Genomic DNA, 23,331 nt, shown 5'->3' on the forward strand with positions numbered 1-23,331 from the left:
ACTCTTTTCTTTGCCACCACATTCTTACTCTCTTAGTTCACTTCCTGATGTCTGGTATCCCTGAGCATAGACAGCACTTAGTTGTTTGCACAAGTGGAGAAGGACTGACTGCATGAAGCCGAGTAGTGGATTATCATGTTTGTCTTTGGAATGTGTTGATTTTTGAAATTGAATATGGGCCCATTTAATACTTTGAGATTTGTTTTTTAATGAATCTCTTAATGGTTCCAGGTCCCTTCTCCCTTAGTAAAAAATTCCCTTGGATCCCACAGCAGTGTACTAGGAATAAGTAATAATAAATAGAAAAAGAAATCTGGCTCACAGTTTCTTAGGAAACTTGATTACAACATAATAGGAATAAGCTGTAAAATACAGCATCTCAGGTATCATGTAGAGATGAAAACCCTCTTCAGAGTGGTCATAGCTGATGTCTTTCACCTTCCACGTCCTCTTTAAATCCCTCCAAATTCAGCTGCCTTCTTTTCACCATAAAAACTTATCCCACAGTGAACAGTCACTGAGCACAGAAGAGTTTAGAGGCTTTGCTCAAGTTAAAAACATCAAAGTTTTATTCAAGGATCCTAGGTTTGCAAATCAGAAACACTACCGGGTGTTCTGAAGAAAAAAGTTGGAAGTTCTTATAGTAAAAAGTACATTTTGGAAAAGAATCAGCCCTACACTCTTAGCCACTGCATCGGTCTGAGATGATCTTCCAGATGACCAGTGGTCTGGATAATGCCATTCAGTGGTCTGTGTGTGGAAACATTCTCTCCCAAGTTCTTAATATGAACATTCTTTCCTAAAATCTTCAGAGTCATCCACAGGATTCACATATGTCATCAGGCATTGATACACTGAGAAGTCCATAAATTGAAGTTTCCAGGCTAAAGTGAGAATAGAATCATTCCGTCATGCCTCAGCCTACTTGGTTTTATTAATTTAGCAGCTTGACTAAAGTGACTCCATTTTGTTTCCTCACCCTTTCCCCAGCAGCCTTTGGTATGTCACTTGTGACTGCCTTCTGACGTTCTTCATTTCCTTGGAGGGGTTGCTGGCATCAGAGGCATGGCAGTGTTACTGGATTGGCACGGTAGAAGTTCTCTACACCAGCAGAAACTCCCAGCACTGGCCTAGGAAGTATCCCAATACAATCTTTCTCCTTCCCCCAAGGCTACTGCCCACAGTCCAAAAGCAAGGCCACCTAAAGGACATGAATTCTACCCTGCTGACAGGGGGAAAAGTTAACCCCTCACTTTACCTAAGACTCAAGGGAGGTTATTTTTTTTTAAAGGAGCTTTACATGAGGAAATGTGGCCTTCCTGGGTGTTACGGACATCTGACAAGGAAAACCAAGGAGAGCCAGCTGACAAAGTTTCTGGCCATTCAGTTGTTCATTCAATAAATACTTTTGCTGCTCAGTTCTATAGTGGCCCAGCAGAAACAACAGCCAAACACATAACTTAGGAGCATCTGGACGCTTTCCAGTTTTCCCTCCTCTTACACAACCCATTCTGTAGTAGACAGATCTCCCTCTCAAGGCCAATGAAAGCTTTGCTTTATAATTCAGATGTCTCCAGGCAGAGATGATAATTAGGTGATTGGTACTATGGTGGGTTTCTTCTTACCTATAACCGCGTGTGTGATGTCCACAAAAGAAGGTTTTGGAAGATTTTCTATTAATATTTAATAACTATAATTAGCAACGTACATGAAAAACATGTGAGGTAGTTCTTGGCATAGTAGGTACACAATAAATATCAGTTCAGTGTGACTTTGTTTATTGGACTTAAAACAGATGTTGTCACAGTAACTGAAATGGAAATAATTCATTCACTTGACTGCGTAACCATTTACTTCTCTTTAGTGTCTCCTGCTGCAACTACAACTCAGCTTGTACCCAAAACTGCCTGTCTGGTTGCCCCAAGACTCAGTAACACCTGAGAAAACCTTGCTTTAAATATATCAAAGGCTTTACGTGTTATGAAAATTGGGATAAGGAACTATAGTTTTCAAAAAGTGATATAGTGCACTGATTAGACTTTCTATCATTTACTAAGTTAGGCGTAGTTGTTTTTTTAAAAAAAAGTGACAGCTGTCACCCAGGGAGCCCTGGGGAGTGGAATACCTAAGCACAGTGTAAGGTAAAGAGGCTTCCTGCCAGTATAAATGGGAGGGGGGGTGGGATAAGAACACTAAATTTATCCTATTGAGTTCAGTCCTCAGACAACTGTGTGATTATTTGTTTTTTGTTTAAAGTGTTTAGTACAGTAGTATAAGTGACTTATAGTATTATTTAAAAAGCATAATTGTTATAAATTCACATAATTGTGCATTTCTATCAAAGGGTTTTCTGACTCTAGGATCCTGCATATTCCTGAGCAGTACTGACTTATAAATAGGCTAAGTCCTTGGTTAAGGCAAAATGCAGTTAACTACTTCCCTAGACATGCCCAGTAGCCAAATGGTTACTGGAATAGGAAATCGTCTTTTAAGTGAAATGGACAGAAAGGAATAAATGTATGAGTTGAGCCCTGTGTTTGAGAAAGTATAGATATTACTTGTTCATCAGAAGAGAAAATACAGTGTCATGTTATTAATGGGAAAATTTCATTCTTACGTTTGAGTCTAACTCTTTGTGCCTGTCAGTATTAGGCACTCGGCATTTCAGCAACCAATAATGCTATTGTGATTGACATTGTAAAATATAAAACATCTTCATTGTGGTTTTTTCGTTACTAGTTTTTAAATGCATATGAATATTTAAAGATCCATCTATTGGCCTGAGGATCTGTCATTTCTAAGAACTCCTACGGTCCCTTAAAGTGGTTTAACTGTGGTCCAGTTCATCAGCCTCTGTATTTCCTCCACTAGAATTTTAGTAAAACCATTCAGTCAGTTAAGGGCTCTAGGATGGCAAACGAAGACCAAGACAATTTGCGTTCCATGTATGGTTTTGGTAAGCTCTAAACCTTGTATAATCTCAAGAAAAGGAGAGCTTTTCTTACAAGATCAAAGCAGAACCATTTCAGGATTCATTTGTTGAAGTTGCAGGTGCTCTAACCTAATGATGGTTCTCTACCCAGTGTGGACTGTCCTGACCCCAGCCGTGTAGACTCATTGCTGAAAGGGACTGGGGGAGCCAGTGCCCAATATCCTTCTCGTAATGACTGACTTGAAATTTGAACCCTTTTCAGACACCCCAGCAGACAAAACAACAAAAACAGGAAAGCAGTCTATTTACAGGTGTCAACCCAGCCTGCTGTGTCTGTGGGCATGATTTGCTATGCTGTATTTGACAGATTATTTTCTATATGTTGAGACTTTTCCTGTTTTCATCAACATATATTATGAAACATCGATTCCCTTTTACCAGGTGAATGAGTTGTGGTAATTGTTAAAAGTAGTTTTCATAATCAAGAGATTTATTTAGACAGTGTTTTAAGAGCCAGCCTTTTTAAATTTTTAAATTGCCTGGGAGCCTTCATGGAGGGAGTGTTGTCACTGATTAACTCATTGATGTGATCAAATTTAGCTACTAAAAATTTTTAAAATAGAACCCAGATGTTTGTCCTATCTCTTTAAAATCTTTTTCTTGCTTTTCAATTCCATGTGGTCTCTGCAGCATTTGCCCACCTTGACAGGTAAGGATGTCTGGTTGCCTTCTGTGTGTTCGCTGTCCTCTGTGTTTTTCCCTTTGTGTCCAAGGGATCAGGTTTAATTAAATGACAAGAAAAGGGAAAGACACCTTGCCTTGGATGGCCCTCAGGTAATCCAGACTCAGCACAGCCTGTCTAAGTCACGGCCTCCTCCTAGACATTTGCTTTTCTTCTGCTGTCCGTGTTCTCATCAGTGAATGGCTTCGTGGTCTGCTCCGTGGCTCATGGGAGAAGCCCCGACACCTCCTGCTTTCTCACCTCCCACACCCTATAACCTACCCTGTCTCATCAGTGGAGCTCCATCTCCGAAAGCCTGTCTGCTGCTCCATCTCCACTGCTCTGGCACGAGGCACTCAGTCCTTCCCACCTGCGATCAGAGGAGGCTTGCCAAAAGGCTAATGGGATCGGTGCTTAAAACTCCGCCTTGAAATGAAGTCCAAAACCGCAGCAAGGCCCCTTGCCCATGCTCGCCTTCCCCCTCGCACCCCTGGCTGCCTGTGCTGTAGTGAGGTCACAGTGTCCTGCTCTGGGTCCTCAGGCCCTTGCGCCTGCCCCCACTGTGCTATGCACGTTCTGGCGCCCCTTCCTGGAGCCCCCACTGAGTGTCTGTCCTGCTCGCCCTGCGTTATGGTGGAGACGGCTCTCTGCCGTCCATTCCTCCACCCGTGGCTCTAGCACAGGGCTCGGAAGATGAGCCCTGATAACTGTTTATTGAATGAATGAACAAGTAAACACACGACAAAGTTAAAGATAGCAGCAGGAACACTTAAACTTAATGTGTTTCTACAAGGCATGCCTTACGAATAGAAATGTGTTTTGAGAAAGCAATCATTATCTTAAAATGTATTTATCAAAAATAAATTATTTTCCATTACAAAAATAAATTTTAAAAGAAAGTAAGTTCAGCCCAGCCTCTCCTGACCACACTTGGTGGTTCAGTACCTGCGTGCTGCTCGCATGAGATGTTGCTGTAGGGAAGAAAACCGAGCCCCGAGCTCAGGAAGTCAGTGAAGCCGCTGCCGGCACCCCTCACCAGTTTCTGACACCCATGGAAAGCCCAGACATGGCTGGGGAGGGATCACTGGCTTTAGAGGATCCTTGTGAACTACTAGAAGAGACTTGCCGGACTCATGCCAAGCTGGGTCGTGATTCAGTCCACACACAGCAGCGACCCTTGCTGTGAGGACAGACAGCACAGCACAGATGCGACGTGCAGGGCCCGGGGACCTGGGTGGGGGACAGGCGCTTCCTGCCCCTCGGACAGCTTGCAGGTCGCTCCTAATGAAAGCAGGGCTGTGTGTCACGGCACTCTCAGCACGCCCCAGTGCGTGCCGGATGCTCCAGTGAGTGGGGCGGCTCGTTTCTTAGAACGACCCTGTGAGGTAGATCCTCGTGCAGATGGAGAGAGTGGGGCACAGAAGGTTGTTCACCTGAAACTAATATAATATTGTATGTCAACTGTAACTGAAAAATAGATTTAAAAAAGAAAGTGGGGCACAGAAAGGTTTCAGTAGCTTACATATAATCATAGAGCTAGTTAGTGCTAACTGCAGTCCTTTCAGAAGACACCCTTTTCTGTGCTGCAGAGGGGCCAGGGACACCCGTGTGTGCCCTGGTGGGCTGTGGTGGTGCTTCCCCAGCATTCTCTTCCAAGGGTTCGTGCGTTAATAAAAAGTCAAACTAAAGCAGCCTCTTCCTGGTGCTGCTAAGGCAGAGTAAGCCTAGACGCGCCTAGAGCTGTCTATGTGGAGGTGGTATAATCACATAAACGTTCAGATGTCAAGTAACTCAGTTTTTAGGATGTTGCCTTTGAACCCTCCCACTTCTGAAGCTGGGTTAGGCATTCTTTCTCTAAGCTTCCTTCGCATCCTTTTTCTCTTTGTTACTGTCTTAAATCTTTTCTGAAACTGTGTGATGGGGGTGTGTGTGTGTGTGTGTGTGTGTGTGTGTATAAGAGGAGAGAGGGAGGGAGATATGAGGAAAAGGGAGAGAAAATGGGAGCAAGAGGGGAATAATAAAAAAACATGTAAATTTTAAACCATCTATTATAAGTGATATGAAATTTAAACTACATGGCACTGTCTGTTTATGAAGACCTTTGAGCACAATAACACTGTGCCTTATTCTTCTCTTGGCCTAGTGCCTGGCTCTCACTAGTTACTCAGATGTTTATGAATGCACACAATCAGCAGCTAGCAGCACCAGGATTCAAACCCAGTGCTGCAGGGCTGTGGGATTCTGCAGCACATACTCTTTCTGGCACATAGTCCCTGCCCCTCTCGGGAACGCAGTCTAACAGAGGGGCTAAAGCAGATTGAGTGCCTCACAGGGACACCGTGATTTTGCCAGAAGCAGCAGAAACAAGATGCCTTCCCCCTTGGGAGAGATTCTCATCTGAGAACTGGGGAAGGTGAACTGAACCTTACTGAACGTTGGCAGCAAGCTGAGGAGCATTGCAAAAGTTCGGTGCATCAGTAAAACAGGGGTCAAAGTTCTGTGTACTTGGAAAATAAAACTGCAATATAGGGTGTTCTTTCGAAAGGCACGAGCATTGTTGGTTGAAAACCTGCACCCAGGAAGCAGAAACCCACACATCTCGTAGGTGAAAGAGTAAATTGCTGCAACCTCTTTGGAGAATAATTTGACAGTAACTCATGAGTTTAAATTACACATGTCCTTTGAACCAGCAACTTTAATTCTAGAAATGTATTTTACAGGTGTACATGCACATGGTCACAAAGAAATACATACCATTACATTTATAGTTGCATTGTTATAGTAACAAAATATTGGTTGTAGCCTAAATGTCCATCTAATAAGGATTTGATTATATTATTGTATGTTCACCTATGAAACTGAATACTATGCAGGCATTAAAAAATGAGGCTATTCTCTTACTTACATGAAACTATCTCAAGGTATCTGTTTTAATTAGAGAAAAAGTCATTCATGTAAAAAACCGTATGTATGCATATGCGTGTGGATGAGTAAACTATTTCTATAAGAATTCACAGGAAACTGTTGAGGGACGCTGTGAGAAAAGTGGGAGAAATACTTGCCACTATCTATCATTTATACCTTTTGAATCTGTTAGTGTTGCCTATTCAAAATGAAGAAAAAATTAAATGTACTATATGAGGAAGCTTGGAGATTGGATTTTTATTAATAACTTTTGATTTCAAATGTGCAGAAGCGCTGCAAGAAGACTGCAAGACTCTTCCTCAGAGCACAGCTCGCATTTAGTTGTTGTCTCTGATGTCTTATCATCTGGGATAACATGCAGCCTTCCTCTGTTTCCTTGACCGCGGAATTTTCCAGCTCTTTTGCCACCTGTGCTTTAATTTAGGTGTGTGGTTGTCTCCTCCCGATCGGATTCGGGTTGTGAGTTCCTGGCAGACACCACAGAAGTGACTGTGTGTCCTCTCTGCATCCCCCCTGGAGGCCCTATGCTTCTCAGGTTCTCGGCCCTGGGCTCTGGTGAGCTCTCCTTCAGGGACCCACGCAGAAGATTTCAGGGAATTCTGTGGCACCTGAGCTGGGCGTTGGAATCCCTAAGCTCATCCTTACATTCACCACTTTACCCAGCAGCATTATTAGGAGCCACCAGTCAGCCTCATTATTTGTTAGTTTTCCAAAATTGTTCTCAAGTGTCACCGACACGGTCTCCCAGCTCTTTGCTGCCAACAAGGGGTGGACGAGGAGTATCCCGTGCAGACATTTCACGTTTCTCTGTGTTGCCAGATCACACCAGGAGCTCTGACTGCTCTCTTTACTACTGGAAATAGAGTCCTTAGTTGTTGTTCTTTTTAAGTAAATGTTTCAGAATTCCTGTACAAAACACTGTTGTCCTCCAAAGGCATTTTTACATTTTCTCCAATGCTACTCATTAAACGAAAAAAGTTTAGGACCACTTTCATTCAGACACCAGTGGAAAACATCTGTCTCATTTAATAAATATTTTTGAACTTCTTAAAATTAAGAAGTTAATTAAGAAATTAAATTTTTAAAATCCATTGCTGCTGAGCTATTTTAACTATTTGCAGAGTTTGAAAGGAGACACCTGAACAGAGCAAATACCCTGCACTGGCGTTCAAGGCGGGGTATCAAGAACAGTTTCCTAAGGGGCTGATGCTTGGGCTTTTGAAGGAGTGAGAACCTGGCAAGCAGATGGGGGAAGAAGAGGCCAGGTGGAGAACGGGTATTGTGTGCTGGGGAACTGTAAATCGCTCACTGCTGTGGCGGTATGAGCGGCATATGAAGAGGCAGGCATGGGAGGTGTGGGTGGGTAATCGGGAGTCAAGTGAAGGGAACCTCAAAGCCAGGACACAGAAGACCTGTGCTCTGCTGTGGAGTCCGTCTACTACTCTTTAGTGTTCCTCATTGAAAGAGGTGTGTTGTGATAGTCCTTGCCACCCCAGGACATGCTTTTATGATATTTCTTATCATACTATATGGTTACTATTTCTTTACAGTACTTCCCTATTCTTTTTCTTTCTAATTCCCAGAGTCAGGCCCAGTGTCTGGCACAAAGTAGGTATTGAACAAATATTTGAGCAATACATCATAAAAGTTTATTACAAAAAAAGGTCTGCACACTGAGGTGGAGGTTGTAAAAATTCCTTCTTTGGTTTCTTCTTGTAAGAGATGGTATCGTCCAGTTTGTTTTCACGGATAATTAGAGCCATTTCTCCTGGAGGCAAACCAAGCAGGTGACCTGACCGCATTACCTCAGTGCTGGCTTCGTACCCTGAGGTTTCCCGAAGCAAAGGAAGTCTTGGGTCGGTGTTGCTGTGTATATGGCACCATCTAGCGGCGCTTTTAAGCTAACCAAATTAAAATGTCATCTTTGATAACCAAACGGTTTCAAACAAGCTTCTAACATTTTGTAAATTGCTGAAGCACTGTATTTACTCTGTATTTTTTGAACCTTTGCCACTCTCTCAAAGTTAATTATGCATTTGATAATTCATGTATTTTAATTGTGTCGTAACAACCATGATGCCTAGAACTTGTGGTGAACAAAATAATTCTATTTGAAATAAAATGGCATTTCAGAGAACGTACTTGGTTAGACAGACCTGAAGTCTTAGAACAACATTCTAATCTCCTATGTCATTTGCTGTTCCTCTTAGTCACCAAGTTCCAGACTTAGGAGGTAACTGACTTTCTAATATCCATCTCCTTTTCTCCGCACCACCTCCCAACCCCCTGCCCCCATTTCAACAGTGTTTTTAAAACTAAAGAATATTGTTAATTCTTATCCTTGAAGACAGCTGTGGAGCATGTCATGCAAATTTGAAGGTTAAGCCAGAAAGGCTTGAGTAGTGAACCTTAGCTTTTTATTGCTTTTGTGTGCCTTAGAACGTGAGTTATGTAGACATTTCGCTTGTGACTAACTGCTGGTTGATTGACAGCTGAGGCAGGGAAGCAGGTTATAATCATTAAATGAATTTGTCGTATGTAGGGATTGCTGTGATTTTAAGTAGCAATGTTAATAAAATAAAAGCATTTATTAAAAATATCCTTCCTGCAGAACATAATTGGAAACATAAAATTAATTGCCTTTTTAAAACAGTACTTACACAATGCCAGAGGGAGAGAAGGGTATAATTATCGCCATCTTACAGTTGAAGAAGCCCGAGCGCGTGGAGGTTAAGTAGCTTTCACAAGGTCTCACTGCCGTGAAGTTTGCAACGTGAGCATTCAGAGCCAGATGCAGAGGACTCCAGAGTCAGTGCTCTTAGCTACCGTATAAACTTGCTGTATAGCAATAAGAGGATGCATAGGAAAACCACCGCAGGAAAACATGCACAGAAAACCTTAAAGAGGTTAATAACTCCTATTTAAATATACACTAACTACTTGATGAAAATCTTGATTTTAATTTATTGTTGACATTATCAACATCTGTTTGTTTCCACTCCTACTTACAGCTACAGCCTTCATTCCAGTGTGGAATGAAGGAACTTGAAGGAGTTGTTTGTTTGTTTTGGTTTTTGGCCTTAGGGTTCCAAATGCTTAGTTATTGCTGCCCCAGGGGCCCCACAACAAGAGTGCTTGGGGTCACAGCTGCTGTCCCTGTCGGCATGGCGTCCACCCCGGCATTCCCTTCCCTCGGCTCTCGGAAGTGACCCGTGTGCCTGTGGCTCTCGGCAGGCACAGTGTGATGGTGGCAACCACTTGTCCATTTGGGTGTTGGCCTAGCTCTGGTTCATATATGTTTACATATGTGGGTTATTGTGTAAATAGTGAATATATATGGGCTTTCTAAATTTAAAATTTTTTCTTTGTAAATATAGACACATAATTTTGTGCAATCACAGTCGTATCACATATGCTGGGAATTTTTTTCCCTCTTTTTTTTTCTTTGTTGCTGTGGCTTCCAACTACCCACATGACCTTCCTCCTCCTCACTCTATTGTATGTGTGAAAGGATACATAAAACAGCATGTAGTCTTCCATATTCTCCCATGCTTATGTAACCATTTATAAAATACTTCTATGTACAGTTGTATGTACTAACTCTATATGGGGTGGCCTTTTAGCCTTTTGTCATGAAAAAGGTGGAATCATATTATAAATACTTTTAAAAATACCCCTACCTTACAACCGGCTATCGCATTCCTGGCAGCGTTCCCCACAGAGATGAAAGCACTGATTTGTAAACTTGTATGTCAATATACTGTTAGTCAACATAGCAGGAAGGAAAGGAGTGTTTCAATAAATAATGGTGTATCTACACCATGAAATTTAAAAAGTGAATTGGACTTATGCCAGAAGTGTCTCCTCTGCCATTCTTTCTGCTGTGGGTTTTACTGTTACTTTATTACTTTACTGACATTCTAGTCTTGTTTCAGGAGGGAACAGAAATAAATTTATCTGGACTGTTTTCTATAAAACTGAAAGTCCAGCTAAGTGGATTCAAGACCTGTTTTGACTTCTATTTCTTTTCTTTGTAGAGCTCTTAGGTTGTCTTCAGCTATTTTCCCCACTTCTTAACCTTCTATATTTTGAAATAGGAAATCTCCAGCCTCCCAAAAATTAAGTTCTTATTTCTTTCTTGACTTTTAACCCCTTCTGGCCTTTTCCAGCAGCAGCAGCTCAGCTCAGCCTCAAACATTGTCGCTAAGAATACACTCAGAACCAGTGAAATGTCAATTCAGAAATTGTTCCTATGACGTTTGGATTTTCTGGGAGATAAGAGACTCACAGAAAAGAAATAGCATTTCTGTATAACCCCAGCTACTTCTTCCCTTTCTTTTGCTTCTGTACAGATTTGAAAAGGGGCGCATCTACACGTTCATCGGAGAAGTGGTCGTTTCCGTGAATCCATACAGGTTGCTGAACATTTATGGGAGAGAGACAATTGAGCAGTATAAGGGACGTGAGCTGTACGAGAGGCCGCCTCATCTTTTTGCTGTTGCCGATGCTGCCTACAAGGCCATGAAGAGGCGGTCAAAAGACACTTGTATTATGATATCAGGTATTTAGAGGAGGGGGTCCCCTGTACTTCCAAGTTCAGAGTGTATTGAACTTCTTAGGTACTCAAGGATCCAAATGTTTGATTAGATCTCTTTTGAAGTTAGAAACCTTGAATAATTTTTAGAAGAAAAAATGTGATGAACATTAAATTCTAAATTATTTCTATCATCCCTGACGGCCCTCTAGCCTTGGTTCATTTTTATAAGTACATTTTACATTTAGATGGACTTTAGTCACTTTTGTAGACTGAGCTGACATAGACATGCCTTCCTTCCATCTCAAGCCCATAAAAGTACTGGATAGATTGTAACAAAAGTTATTTTATATAATGACAGAATGAAACTGAGAGATGAAATCCTGAGGAACCAAAAATGAAGAATGCACTCAAAGTCAGATTGGTGACTGGGAGCTAAGGTTGAGGGGCGTCCTCGCATGAGGGCTGGTCCAGCTTGTAGACCTGGGGGCACCCAGCCAGGAGGGAGACGGGTCCTGTTTACCGAAGAAAACACTGAACTGTCTCTGTAAAGCTGAGCTTTTCAGGGAAAATGGGGGCAGGAAAAATGTCTGTCCACTGACCCTGGATGGCCTCCCCCAAACTGTGGAGACTTCTTTTGGTGCTAATAACACCTCACATTTTGCATTAGTGGCTTTATACTTTTAAAAACACTTTTATGATTTTTATTCCATGTTGGTTATCAGACAGCTGAAAAATGATAAGTAAAGCAGTTGTGTTTCTGCTTTATAGATAAGAATATTAAGGGTCAGAAAAGTTAAGTCACTAAGTGATAAGAGCTAGAGAATTATAGCCTAGGACTATTATTTTGTGAAAACAAATTATATTAAGCAATATTGCCTGATTGTACAAATAGTAGTCACATGTGCATGTATAGTTATATAATAAATGCATAATTATATTATAGAATTATGTTCATTTAGCAATATATAGTGGGCACCTTTTCATTAGAGTACTATGGAAGTAGTGCGTTCTCTAACAATTGTGTAGTATTCTATTGAATCATAATTTATTTACCTAACCCTCTACTGGTGGGCATATTATTTTCAGATTTTAGCTATGACACATAGTTTGCAGAAAGGCTTTTAAAACCTTTGATGGTTATTATTTTATTAGCATTTTGTTCTTTCCATAGTATAAATTTCTACAGGTAGAGTTTTTGGGTCAGAGACATAAACATTTAAAAATGGAAGCAGATAATTCTAAATTGATCTCCTCTTCTCTAAGTTGTCATACTTTTTTGGTGACACCAAGTGTCTCAAGCTTGCTGCTTGATTTTTTTTTTTTTCCCAAAATCTCTTTAATTTTAATTTTCTGAAAGAAAGATGAAAAGAAATACCCTATAGAAAATAAGTTTATGTTAATTTAGCTATGGCTGCTGTTTGAATCACTAACTTGCTTTTTTCCTACTAGACTTAAGCATCACTGCAAAGTGCTAAGACTTTAGTTAGTCCAAGAAGTTAGTTTATCACATTTTATCTCTTGATATTTTTACTAAGTAAATCTTGATTTGTAATCTATTTGTTATTTTACTTCTACAATAATTTAATTTTTTTCAACATGTTCAGAAGCAATACCACATCAAGACAGGGTGAAATAACTCAAAAACAGCAAACATTGAAACTTAGGGATTTTAAGTAAATAATTAACATCATAAGTTTAAATCGTTCCATTAAAAATTAGCGTACTCTTGGTTTAAGTTGTAATGTTAAGCCTTGCGCAATTTCCCCCAGGGGAAAGCGGAGCTGGTAAAACCGAAGCCAGCAAGTACATCATGCAGTACATCGCGGCCATCACCAACCCCAGCCAGAGGGCTGAGATCGAAAGGTAATGGGGCAAATTCTGATAGCGCTTTACTTTCCATATAGAATTGACCTAAACTCTGATATGTGTCCACCGTTTATTGATGATAAATCACTTTGACTCTCTTACCGCGTGCTGTCTCTACTTTTATTCATATCAGTCTATTTCTATATTTGTTTTTAATAGGAAAAAAGATGACTGTTATGGTAAGCTTTACATAAAGAGAAAACAGAAAATAAAATTATTCTGAAACAGATGAAAGTGTCCCCTTTCTACCTTATAGTTGCTTCTTTAAATGTATGTGGTCCGCAAAGATGTTACAACCCACATGGGTAGGTTTTATGGTGCAAACACTCATAGGTTGCTTGCTCTTTCTGTTTGTCTTTCAAAAACTAGCGTTCTGAGGAGCCCTCGGTTTCCGTGTAAAGGGGCTCTGGGAGGCAGATCCATGCCATCCTTATTACAGCTAGACTCCTGGTAGTGGAAGTGCTAAGCATGATTCATTTTCCAAAAGGGTTTCAGCCACACCAGGCTGCCACTCACAGCAAGATGAGTAGAAAGCTCGTGTGCACTGCCCGGGCCCAGCGTTTAGCACAGTGTCTGGCACACAGTGTTCGCTTAATAAATGTGTAAGGGATGAACAGATGGGGTTTTTAAAGAGAAAGAAAAAACGTGGCCATAAAGCAACATGACTCAACGTTCTTATGTGGTATGGACATTTTGAAGAGGAAAATGAATTCTCAGAGCTGCTGCTTGGAAGCTCAATATTCATTCACTAAGGAGTCACGCTCTGTATACACTTCTCAGCCTTCAGTGTTATGCACAGAAAGAAAGGGTGCTGGGGTGAGCTGAGAGACGAGAACTTAGACTACCCTACCCAGTGTGGGCTTTCTTCTTTTCATCCTGATTGGCCTGGGTAGTCAGGTCAAGAGAGGGATTTTTGTTAATTGTGACACATTTCCCACTTCTCATTCTGACTTTGCAATCTAATAAGACAAAAATATGACTAGTTTTTAAAATTTCCTTAAGAGGTCAGGAGAGTAACTGGCTAAGAACTAAATTAATTTTATTTCGAAAACCAGTTGGTGTAGTGGGTGGAGCAGGGCATCTGAGCATTAGCCAGTCTTTCACAAACATACTTTACCATAGTTTTATAGACCATTTTCTTTGTTTACCGTAAGCAAGCAGCTTTTCCCCACATTTTAAAAATACACTTTCATTTAAGAGGAGGTAAGGTTGTAGGGCCACTTACAGTAATAGTAGAAGAAACTGTTGATCTGCTACAGCAGGTTAGTTCCGTGGCCAAAGTTACTTCTCCAGGTATGTACATGGAAGAGGAATTCTGTTCCTCCTGGTAAAACAAAGACGTAAGGAGGAGGACGAAGTTAAGATATATCCATTGGGAGAGATGGCTCTATGGAAGATTAGCAGTCATTAAATAAAGAGTGAATTAACTGATACAAAAGAGAGATTCTGTACAGCTTCAAACAAAAATGATGAGCAATATCTAAAAATAATAAAGACCACATTGATGATACGTAACTAAGTGCAATCAGTTTCACAGTTCTAGGCTTTATAAGCAAGTACTTTTAAAAATTGTATAATTTTCTGTTTCACCCATTCTTTCTTTTCAGAACATATTGTTCAGATTTTTCTCTATGTAAAAAAAAAGTTCATTTAAAAGAAAAACTAAAAATTACAGCATTATGTTGAAGGTAAATGTTCCCTGAAATCCCACCCTACTACCCCGTCAGCTTAGGTAACCATAGTGAAGTGTGCTGTTCACTCCAGGTTTTTAAGCATTTACTAACACATGTGCATAAGCACACACCCTCACATGTGTGCATGCACACACATGAAAGACCCTGCAATATGCATTATTTTGCAACTTAATTTCTCATTCATTAATATAGTCTGAACATCTTTCTATATCAGTACATGTACTGAGAAACAAAAATTTATTTTTATTCATCCCTCTTTATGTTGTGTGTGTGTGTGCATGTGTGTGTAGTGTAGCAAACAATGCTGCAGTGAGCATCTCTGTAAAAATATTTGCATGTCTTTTAATGATTTTTCTAAAGGCCCAGCCTTTAAAACTTTTTCTAGTGACTTTAATTTGTCTCTGTTCAAGAGTGAAGAATATGTTGCTTAAGTCCAACTGTGTCTTGGAAGCTTTTGGAAATGCCAAAACCAACCGTAATGACAACTCAAGCAGGTTTGGAAAATACATGGACATCAACTTTGACTTCAAGGGGGACCCTATTGGTGGACATATCAATAACTACTTATTGGAGAAGGTAAAATGTGCTTAATTTCTCAGGGTAATGTTTACAAGTCTTGAATTTTTTTTTAACCTAATTATAGAATTTCCTTAATTGCTTCAAAGTTGCTTTTAATACTACTCTCCCTCCCTTCCAGCTCTTTAGTTAGCTTTCTGTGACAAGATATTCTCCTTTTATGTTCTTTTATTAGCACTTACAATATCAACTTGAAAAAGGTTGTAGACTTTGTAGATGAAGATATAGGTATGTGGGTGGGAGGGGTGGCAATGGTCTGCAGCTGTGTGCCAGCTTCTGGGTAACTTTGAACCAAACACCAATCTAGGACCGATCCTTTCTACCCTTTTTATACATCACCACCTCCCATATGTCTTGGAGTTTTTTGGTTTGTTTGTTTTTAATGCTTTATAGAAGATCTATCATGTTCATTACCTGAGACAACACTCTTTTCAAACAATCATGCCCATACAACTTTTTTTTAATCAAGATATAATTAACATATAACATTGTATAAGTTTAAGGTATACAGTGTATTGATTCAATACTCCCATGTGTTTTTATTCTAATTAACTTGAAATCTCATTTTCTTCTAGTTTCTATTTGTGTGTGGCCTCCTTTATGGCAGTATAAAGGATGTTTGCTAAATTGAAGTCAGACTACCAAGGAAATTGTTTCTATCAGAGTCAGTTAAAAAGGGACAGGAAATGCCAGGTGTTATCAGTGTTTTTTCCAGATGTTGCATCGCTTCACTTTATGTGCATATTCCCTGTGAATAAACATACATTTTCATAATAGCAGCCTCGTAATAACAGTCTTTTGGGAACCACCTACGGGCGGAGTCTCCATAGACAAGTCTTGCTCAACTGATTTTATTACAGGATATAAGGCTTTGCTCTTAGAAATGCCAGCAGACCCAGGGGACAGGAGTGTTGAGACTATTTGTCCCTAAATAGTTCTTCCTATTCTCTCCACTTCCAATTTTTTCCTCCCTAAAAAAAAATTCCATCTTCAGGGTCAAGGTTTAAAATATCAAAATAGCCTTATTTTTAACAAGTTTTGGGAACTCTGTTTTGTTTTGTTTTTTATTTTATTTTATTTTATTTTTGGTTTTTCAATTACAGTTGTCCCCTTTTCTCCCCATTTCTCTCCCCCACCCAACCCACCCCCTCTCCCGCAATCATATCCCTCCCCGTTGTCCATGTCCATGAGTCATTTATACACGTTCCTTGACTAAACCCTTCCCTTACTTATCCCCCTTCTCTCCCTCCCCCCTCCCCCCTATTGACTGTTATTCTGCTCCTTGTCCTATTTAGTTCGTTTGTTTATGTTGTTCTTTAGTTTCCTGTATTAGGTGATATCATATGGTATTTTTCTTTCTTTGCCTGGCTTATATCACTAAGCAAAATTCTTTCTAGTTCCATCCATGTTGTTGCAAATGGCAGGACTTCCTTCTTTCTTTCTGCTGCATAGTATTCCATTGTGTAAATGTACCACAGTTTTTTGATCCACTCATCTACAGATGGGCACTTAGGTTGTTTCTAGGACTTAGCTATTGTAAACAGTGCTGCAATGAACATAGGGGTGCATAAATTCTTTTGAATTGGTGTTTTAAGATTCTTCGGAATTCTAAGACTCTACTGTTTAGAAATAACTGCTATTAACTTTTTTGTATTTCCCTTCATGTATTTTTTTATTGGATATACATATATAGTAAGTTTATTATATCTGTGTAGGTGTGTTTATATATTTATACATACATTACCTGCCTATATAGAAATATATACAAATGTGATTATACTATAAAATTGAGCCTACTTTTGTTCACTTAGTGACATATTGTGGACCTCTTTTCCTATCAATAAATGTAACACTAATATCGTCATCTTTAAAAAGAAAAAAAAAAAAAAAGAAAAGATTCTTCGGGTATAATCCTAGTAGTGGAATCGCTGGTTCAAAAGGCAGTTCCATTTTTAATCTTTTGAGGTAATTCCATACTGTTTTCCATAGTGGCTGCACCAGTCTGCATTCCCACCAACGGGAACTCTGTTTTAAGCAGAAAAAGAATTATTAAAAATTTGCACAGAAAACCATGTAAGGGAGATCTCGTTTTAGACAGGTACTATCTATCCATGGGGTCTTAGGACATTTAAAAGCACTGTTAATAAAGGACGCTGAGAACAAGTGGCTTCTGTGTTTTTTAAGGGTCCCTTCTCAGATTAACAATTTTAATTCGGTTTTTTTTTTTTTCTTAGTCTCGAGTGATTGTGCAACAGCCAGGAGAAAGAAGCTTTCATTCTTTCTATCAGGTTAGTAATCTGCTGTAATGCAGATAATTGATCATTTGCTCAGTTGTGCAGGAAATGAATGTATTTATTTTGGGATTTTTCCCTGCCCTGTGCCTCCCTTGCCTCCGCTGGCCCATGACACATTATACACATGTGCATGCACACACACACCCTACCATGTGCTTCTTCAGAGATTTGATTAGCATGACTGTTGGGAAGAGCTGGCAGGACACTGACCAGCCACATGACTGCCTTGGTTGAGCATCACTTGCATTTCTTTGCAGTGTAGATAACAGTTAAATGACTTTGAAAAGCTTTTGAAATAGGAAATCCTGGATATGTTAAATTCATTTTGTTTTATTTTGAATTGTGAAGCTGTTGTTTCCTCATTTGGGAGCTCCAGAGATAGGAACACAAACTTGGTTTATTTTACTCATGGAGACTATAAAGTGATATGATTACTTAAAAAAAAACACAACAGATTTATGCTTCAAGAGAATTGTCTTCTTTACCCCATCAAAGCTGCGACTGCTTTGAAAAAAATCTTTTTAGAAAAAAAATTTGAATACATCTTTTGGGAATGCTTTTAGAAACTAAGGCAAAATCTTTGACAATAGCCCTCCTGCTGACAAGTCTTTTTACTTAGAAAACAAGTTTTTTACATTATTATAATTTTTTAAAGCCCAACATAATATAAACCAATACTAATAAAATTATAAAATCAATAAGATTTATTCCCATGTCTAAACTATCATGGTTATCCTATTGTCCTTTCCTGGGAGATAGACGTTGATGAGGAAAAGCTATTTTTTCCCAGTGTGATTCAGCATTTGACTGTCTGCTGATATCTCTTACTTCTGGCAATATTGACTTTCTCCAAATTCCAAAACACAACTCTATCCTGTCTGCGTAATGAGGCTGCAAGCAAGTGACTGGCACAGAGCCTAGGCTTCTGTTTTACAAACAACCATAGTAAAAGCAAGACCCTTTTGTATGACAGTTATGCAGTGAAAGAGCTAACACTTCTAAAGTGATTTTCTTCATGATTGTATAACATTCTCCATGACTGATAACTACTGAAGCCATTTAACTTCAAGGTAAAAAATATATATATCTTCAAAGCTATCAACAGGAGGACCTAAGTAAATTAAGCCTAGAAAATGAATAAAAGCTATATTGCCATTGTTAGACCATCTGCTATATTTTGGGTTAGTATGTATTTTGCCAATTTATTCTAAATTATTTTTAGCTACTCCAGGGAGGTTCTGAACAGATACTACGCTCTCTACATCTGCAGAAATCCCTTTCAGCCTACAACTATATCCATGTAGGAGCTCAATTAAAGGTGAGTGTTTCCTCTTTGAAATAGAGAATCAGACAGAACATCAGAGGGGACATTAAATAATCATCTGGTCCAGCCTGCTGCCTTTAGGCAAGTGAATACTCTTCCATTATTAAAATACTCAGCGGCAGAGATTCAATACATCATTGACTCAACAACTTTGCTTAATAACCCATTACTATATATTATCATCATCTGACGGGAAAGAAGTTTCTCTCTTGTGATCTTGTGTTTTCTTTTCATTTTAAATCCTGTTCTCTTACTTTGACACTAATAAATATTGATATGACTAGCAAATCTACCTCAAAAGAAAATACCATATGATTTGGCCAAAGGCAAGTTGTTAAGACGTAAGAAAATTTAAAAGCATTTTGGTTGAAATGACTATCAGAGTTCTCCGCTCACTATTTTTTTCCAGCTATGGAAGTATCCTATAAATAGGTTTGTGACCCTTGGAGCATTTCTGTTTAACTTCAGAATTTTACCTTTTCTTTTTTTCCCTTGCATGTGAGTCCCGCACACATATGCAGGTAATTTTTGCTCTCTTCTTTCTAATTAGCTTTCTGCTAGTCATTTTTCAGCTAACCCTAATAATAGTTTGTAGATGGTAGGCTGTAAAACAATATTTACAGTATTATCCTTGTTTGTTGGGGAAAGCTATTGTATCAAAATACATAAAATAAGATATAGAGGGAAATAGACCAACATTTTAATTGTTTATTCTGTATTGATGAGATTACAGATATGTATTTGTGTTCTGCTTATTTTAAATGTCCTCTATAATTAAAAGTGCATTGCTTTTGTAGTTGGGGGAAAAATAAAAGAATTTATAAAAGGAAAGGATCTAAGATATGGGTGGTGTTCTTTTTATTTTTAAATTTTTATTATTCACCTTACGCTAATTATACCTGCATTACTGGTTTACCTGTATTTTTATTGCCATGCGTAGAAATAAATTATACCTAGGGTTTTGCATTTTAATTTTCCATTGTTTGACATTTATGTTGAGTTTACTAATTTATTTTTACTTTTATAATCATCTGAGAGCAGGATATTTGGCCAAAAGTTAATTGAGAACAAACAAAACATCAGAGGGCAGCACTGCAGCCTCTGAGATGGGCCAGAGGGGCTCAGGATGGGTGCCGTATAACGGGTCCTAAAAGCCAGTGACTGGAAATACTCCTTTTTATCAAATTGTCTTATTGACCAAATTACTTTTGGCCAGGTCACCTGGAGCCTCTCGATAGAAAGCAAGAATTAAATGACCGTTTAGCCTTCTAAGCTAAACTTAGATTGGATTCCCTTTTCATCAGTTTTCCACTCCTATTCCTCTCTTTCTTTTTTTCTTCCTCTCTAATAAAAACAAAGAAGTATTCAATAATCATAGTCTATACTTAAAATAAAGATTAACCTAAGGGACACAAAAATAGCCAAAGCTTCCTGTCCAGAAATAATTACTAATAACAGTTTATGTGTATATGTTTATAACAATAAACATTGTTGTATTGTTATTACAATACAACTGTTAATATCTTTCCATGTTAACAAAAATAAATTATTCAAATTATCTTAACTATAAAGTATCACACTCTATGTATTATAATTTTAACTATCTTAAAATATAGACATCATGTAAAATTTAGATATTTGGGATTGAAGGTAAGAAGAGACTCAAAAGTCTCCAAAAACAATTAGGAACTTAATTATGTCACAGAACAAGAAGCCCTGAAATGGGGCCGTTTCAGAGCTGGTTAATTCAAGGCCTTAACAATATTTTTAGGGACTAGATGTTGTTTCACCAGCTCGCAACTCTGCCATCCTCACTGGAGGTGGCTTGTCTGCTTAGGCTGATTTTCCTCATGGTTCCAAAAGAGCAGCAGCAGTTCCAAGAGTCACAGGCCGAGGACATGTTACTGGCTTGTCTCCCCCTTCATAAGCTAGCGGAACTGCATGTCTTATTGGCCAGAATGGCATCACAGAGCCATGGCTGACCAGTCACTTGGTGACAGGAATAAGATCACTAAGATTAGGGTAGACTAACGAAGATTTTCCTCCTGAAGCTGGGGGAGACCCATCCTGAAAGACACATGTAATTGGAGAGGGGTGAGCAATAAGGATTCTATGAGAAGAAAAACATGGGGGTGGAGAACGGCTGGTAGGTAAGCAGCCAGTAAGTTCCCAACGGTAGGACATTTAGATTTTTTGTCTAGTTTCTTTGCAACTTCAGTATGGTTGCAGCTTATAATAATAGTAATATCTCATACTTGTCAAGTGCCTTTTCTGTGCTAAAAACTAAGGATGTGCTTTATATGATTTCTCATTCAGTTCTCACAACAGTCCTGTAAGATATGTGTTATTATGCCCGTTCTCCCCACGAGGGAATGGAGACTCAGTGAGGTTAATTACGTATCTTGCCCAAGGTCGGAGAACGGGTAGGTGGAGGAGCCTGCGTGTTGTGTACAGGACACTAGAGGGCCCCTTCCGGTGCACTTCCTCAACCGCTGAGAAACTGGCCAAGGAAAGAATCGGTCAGGGCCTCCAGGGCTGCTGCTTTGGGAGAACTTCTAAGATAGGCAATTCCCATTGCTTCACTGTGAATTTCTGTCAGTATGCTGATATTTCCAACCTTGGGACTTTAGCTCCTCAAGGCAGATTATTATCTTTGGACCCTTAGTCCAGTCAGCTGCTGCAACACAAATAGCATGCGCTGGTGGCTTACTGTACACAACAGACATTTATGCCTCACAGTTTGGAGGCTGGGAAGTTCCAAGGTCAAGACGCCTTGGTGAGGTGTCTGGTGAGGGCCTGCTTCCTGATTTATAGATGTGCCTTCTCCCTGTGTCCTCACAGGGCAAGAGGGACAGAGAATCTCTGCGGCCTCTTCTGTAAGGGCCCCAATCACATCCTACGGACTCCACCCTCATGGCCCCATCACCTCCCAAAGGCCCCGTGCCTCCTAATACCTTCATGTCTGGGGTTAGGTTTTCAACTGATGAATTTTGGGGATGCAAACATTTAACCTATAGCAGACCTCCGAACCAGTGAGAGGGCACTGAGTTGTGAAAAAGTGAAATTAAGAGTCCCAACTATTTACTAGTTTGCTGAATGGTTGAAGCAGGTTGCTTTGCTTTGAGGGTCTTCTTTCCTCACCTGTGAAACAAAAAGCCTGATGATACAAGACTAATTGTGGAACAGAAGGCCATAGGCTGACACCCAGGCATGGGTCCTGGAGGCTCCCGCAGCCCGTCCTTCCCTTTTTGAGCGTACATCCCATGCTGTCTCCTTCATGCTGCACAGGGCAGCCATCGGCTTCTCTGCGTCGGCTCAGGACTTCATACGGGAAAGTATGGGGTACTCATTTTGGGTGACAGTGGCTCTCACACACAAGTGAGCATTGTATGTGCTGAAAGATGTTTCTACCCTGGAAATCATTTTTACTTTCTCTGGATGCTCAATGACTTACTATGAAAGCATCAAGACCCTGACTAAACTTGAATTTAGTCTCCTAATTATTGGATTTTAATGCTCATATGAAATGTCTGGACTTAATGTTTCCATTTCATTCCTAGCCTTCTATCAATGATGCCGCAGAATTCAAAGTCGTAGCTGATGCCATGAAAGTAATTGGCTTCAAACCGGAGGAGATTCAGACAGTGTATAAAATTCTGGCTGCTATTCTTCACTTGGTAAGTAGGGATGCCTCTCAGCATCTGCTGCCTCCCTGTGGAGACAGGGTGCTCTTTCAGATTTGGGGTTTTCCCTTGTAGATTTAAAAAGTAATTCACGTAAAAAGAATTTCTCTCATGTTTTGAAGAAATTACTATATCAGTAGTTCTCTCCATAATAGTATCATATTAGGAGGGATTTTCCAAGCCACGATGGTTTTTGAGACTGTGGCTTGACTTAATGATCTTACCAGTATGTTCAACTTTGAACTGGTTTATTTCAAGAAGAGAATTCAGCATTCAGCAAGGATGTGACTACCAACAGTATAAACTAAAATCCTCTGAACAGAGTAAGTTTCTAACAGCATTTGAAACATTGGAGTCATAGGTTATTGGAACTGGAATTTTGATCATCTCATTGTACAGGCTGGGAAACACGCCCTACAGGGTGGCCTGGCTGGCTCACAGGCAGAGCTCACAGTGGCCCGCGCCAGGGGCTGGGATGGCCGAAGGACAGTCCAGTGGTTTTCCACTGCACCACACACCCCCTCAGAGGAAGGGGAGAGCCGTGTGTCAGACTTCTCTCGTGACTGTTCACATTATTGCAGGTGTTTAAAATACAACGAATGTGTAACCTTATAGCAAATGAGAGACAACATGAATTCAAGTATGGAGTAAAGATTACCTTTCACTGTAGCAAGGTTTAACTCTGAATGAGTCAGCACCTATGTAAAAATAGTATATAGCAATGTAAATGATATCTAACATAAATAAATGTTCCTGACTGGAAGACTTTAATGTTATAA

General features: G+C 39.7%; 1 protein-coding gene across 1 annotated transcript in view; it reads left to right on the top strand.

The window, feature by feature from the left end:
- Positions 1-23,331, top strand: part of MYO1D (myosin ID) — a 301,572-nt gene that overhangs the window by 67,898 nt on the left and 210,343 nt on the right. Inside the window, exons 2-7 of the mRNA XM_090257605.1 lie at positions 10,931-11,139; positions 12,885-12,978; positions 15,086-15,251; positions 17,486-17,539; positions 18,768-18,863; positions 22,430-22,546. Coding sequence (XP_090113731.1) covers positions 10,931-11,139; positions 12,885-12,978; positions 15,086-15,251; positions 17,486-17,539; positions 18,768-18,863; positions 22,430-22,546 — 736 coding nt within the window. The remainder of the gene's footprint in view (positions 1-10,930; positions 11,140-12,884; positions 12,979-15,085; positions 15,252-17,485; positions 17,540-18,767; positions 18,864-22,429; positions 22,547-23,331) is intronic.

Source organism: Furipterus horrens, unplaced genomic scaffold (genome assembly GCF_987537825.1).
Source record: "Furipterus horrens unplaced genomic scaffold, mFurHor1.1.pri manual_scaffold_11, whole genome shotgun sequence".
NCBI lineage: Eukaryota > Metazoa > Chordata > Mammalia > Chiroptera > Furipteridae > Furipterus > Furipterus horrens.